The sequence below is a fragment of the Alosa sapidissima genome, chromosome 6, assembly GCF_018492685.1.
Source record: "Alosa sapidissima isolate fAloSap1 chromosome 6, fAloSap1.pri, whole genome shotgun sequence".
NCBI lineage: Eukaryota > Metazoa > Chordata > Actinopteri > Clupeiformes > Clupeidae > Alosa > Alosa sapidissima.
The window spans coordinates 25682754-25686051 of NC_055962.1; the positions used below are offsets into that span (position 1 = coordinate 25682754).

At 42.7% G+C, this 3298-nt stretch overlaps 1 protein-coding gene across 1 annotated transcript; it reads left to right on the plus strand.

Annotated features, from left to right (window-relative positions):
* Positions 1-1092: 1092 nt before the first annotated feature.
* Positions 1093-2545, plus strand: tcf21 (transcription factor 21). The gene is made up of 2 exons (XM_042096425.1): positions 1093-1621; positions 2009-2545. Exons 1-2 carry the CDS (start codon positions 1166-1168, stop codon positions 2096-2098), a joined length of 546 nt encoding a protein of 181 aa, XP_041952359.1. The 5' UTR covers positions 1093-1165; the 3' UTR covers positions 2099-2545.
* Positions 2546-3298: the final 753 nt, after the last annotated feature.

Here is a 3298-nt window from a genome sequence, read left to right on the forward strand (position 1 = left end):
GTCGGGGCCAGGCCTCCCTCGTAATTAGGTTACATGGTGTCGGTGGGGGCTTGTAAGACTGAAGATACAAACCGATGAATTAACAATGTTGGTCGGTAAACTACCATATTCACCGCAAGCGCCGCTGACTTCTACGAATCGAATCCACCTGTTTTTGCAGAACAGGTGGTTTGACTGTAAACGAACACGATTCGACTTACACACCAACTATAACATTTAATATTAACGAGTTTCGATTTTTTTAAAAATGCACACTTACAGAAAGCATTAATGTCGCCAATAATCATAAATAACAATTAGTCTAATAGCTAGGCTAGTCTAATTGTCTTCTGTACTAATTTGTTTTCGTTATTAGGCTACAACACACCAGATGGTATTTCACAAAGAGTAGAAGATAGACTATTATTTACTGTTATAATTGTATTTTTATAGTGAAGGCTACCTGTTGCTGAAATGTATCTTACATTAGAGCAAAAGTCTAGCCTATTTTGTTCTTTTTTCACCGACATCACCTTAGTGAAGGGATTTTTTCCCCTTTTTTACTATATTTTAGCCATTAAAAAAGTTTCCCTTTTTTTATTACAACCGAATAACCACCTAATTGAATGCATTGCATATTTGTCATATTTAGGCTACCTATAATAGTTAGGCCACCTACAAGTTGAAAAGGGTATTTGCCTATCCTCTGAACATAAATAAATAAAATGAATATGTCACATTTAATTTTCACAACATGTCACAACATTTTCGTTAGCGTCTGTTAATAAAGACATAAGAAATCCCTTATTTGCAGTAGCCTACACATTGCAGCCTAAAATGTATTGAGCGTTGAGGGCGGGTGTCAGAGAACGCACAGTACGCACGAAGTTAGGAGCCCATCAGAGATGCTTAGGCCTACTAAGTCTTATATGATTATATTTTATGATGCAAAATCTAGATCTGCTTCAGGATCCATGCCAACGTATCCCTTCACACAATTTCTGGAGATAACGGTACCCTCCTTTGCCTCGTGGTCACGCCCACATAACGCGCAGGATAAATAAGGGACTTGTACAGTGTACGTGCCTCATGATTTCTCTCGTCCTCCATCTGCTCATGACTGGATAAACACACGTCCCCATCCATCGACACACATGTTCTAAGCGCCCGATCGGTCCCGCCAGCCATGTCCACGGGTTCTATTAGCGACGTTGACGACTTTCAGGATGCAGAGCTCTTGGATGGTCTTCTGAAGTTCGGCTCGGGGAATAGCTCTGCCACATCGCACGAGAGCGCAGAGGAAAGCTCCAATTGCGAGGGCGCGGGCGCCCCAGAACATACCGGAACCGCCACATCTGCAAAACGAAGGAAAACTTCAAATTCGCGGAAGTCCGCACCTAACGGCGTAGCTCATGAGGGCAAACAGGTCCAAAGAAATGCGGCCAACGCCAGGGAAAGAGCGAGGATGCGCGTGCTCAGCAAAGCCTTCTCGCGGCTGAAGACAACTTTACCGTGGGTGCCAGCGGACACTAAACTCTCCAAACTGGACACATTACGTTTGGCCTCCAGCTACATAGCACATCTCCGACAAATACTGGCCAATGACAAATATGATAATGGATACATCCATCCTGTTAATCTGGTAAGAACATCATCATTTCCTTAAACCACAACCCTTTGTCTAAAACTACAGGCGATTCATCTATAGGATATGTCTAAGTGTTTACATTATGTAAACATTGTAATCGATGGCTGAATTGTAGCCTGAAATTGTGTGCACTTGTGTGTTTATTATGATGCTGTAACGGACCTTTATAGCTCTAGGCCTGCTTCAGGAAGGCCTGTGTTCCTGTGTCTTGTCCGCCACAGAGGCCTAGTCCGCTATGTATTGCAGAAATATTCTTTTTAACTTTACCCCCAATAATAACGTATTTGTCTTAAAGTAAATGAACAAATTAAAAACTGTTTTATCTATGACATACATGCACACAGATGAAGTATTTTACATCCCATCCCATTATGCTTGCAGACTTGGCCTTTCATGGTGGCGGGGAAACCGGAGAATGATCTGAAAGAGATGCTCAACTCCCCTCGATTATGTGGTACAACGGCATCCTGAGCTTTTCAAAAGGACTTTCCAAAGACTGGGACATAATTTTCAAATTCTCTCCCTTCTACTATTTGTTATCATCATCGTCAGCAACGGCATGTCATCTCCTTTGAAAGTGACACGAGTGGGAATAACTGGGGGTTAACCTCACGCGCATTCCTGTATGAAGAATTTATGATTTTATATTTAAAAAATCGTAGGCTATTATATGGTCCCGCTGGTTCGGGATGTGCAATTTTGTATAACTCTTCTCTCAATTTTGACTTGTTTGATTTTTATGTTGCCCATTTTGTATTTGTAAACAAGAGTTTTCTGAACGCTTTTTTAAATGATATAGACAGTAGCATCTCAACGCCGGACTGCTACTGTCACCTGCTTAAAAGCACACGACATTCACAGTGTCTCCCATTTACAAATAGAAATATTGCAAATAAAAGGCAATTGTTATCTTGCAATGATTTGCTTTTCTCTTTGAAGTTAATTCAATAAGTCTTTGAAGCAGGGGTTAGTGTGATTAATGCGTTCTGGGTCGACCTTATGACCTTTATATCCACAGCTGTTTTCTTTTGTCTTCTTTTAGTTCGAATTTCTCGAAGACGAGGCGACCCTTTGCAGAAAGCGGTCCACTCGACTGTGAGATAAGAGCAAGGCCCATTTGTTTTCTTACTGGCAAGAGGTAAACCCACGTTCGGGGCGCTGCGGCGATATGCTTGCAATTAGTAAAACAAATAACCGCTATCACTTCCACCATTAAGTAGATAAAACAGATCGCTTTAGACCAGAGCAAGAGAGATCCTTTGACGCCGGAATAATAACGCCCCCCAAAAGCCAAGTATACCTGACAAGAACTGCAGTGCCAACGTGTTATACACACGTCTCTCTCTCTCTCTCTCTCTCTGCACGTGTGTGCGTCTGTGTGTCTGCACACGCATTGTTTAAGGTCAGTCGATTCTTTAAAAACAGTAAATCTGCGCGCGACTGCTAATCCTGCCCCAGACTTGGTTGTTTAATTCCACGGGGTTGTGACCGGGAGTGTTTACATTGCTTGGACAGATATTTATGCGTCACTTCTCCTCGAGCCCGCGCTGGAGAGGGGAGTAGCCCCTGACGAGAGGTAGGCTAGCCCTTGCGCCTGGACCTGCGTCTCTGTTTCTGCCGTGGTGTGTGTATAGCCTACTAAAATAAAAAGCCCCTGCATTCACACGAAAA

Excerpts from the sequence above, each read along its gene's own strand:
- tcf21 (XM_042096425.1), top strand. The coding sequence starts at position 1,166 with ATGTCCACGGGTTCTATTAGCGACGTTGACGACTTTCAGGATGCAGAG. Across the intron at positions 1,622-2,008 it reads ACATCCATCCTGTTAATCTG|ACTTGGCCTTTCATGGTGGC; the intron begins GTAAGAACATCA and ends TTATGCTTGCAG.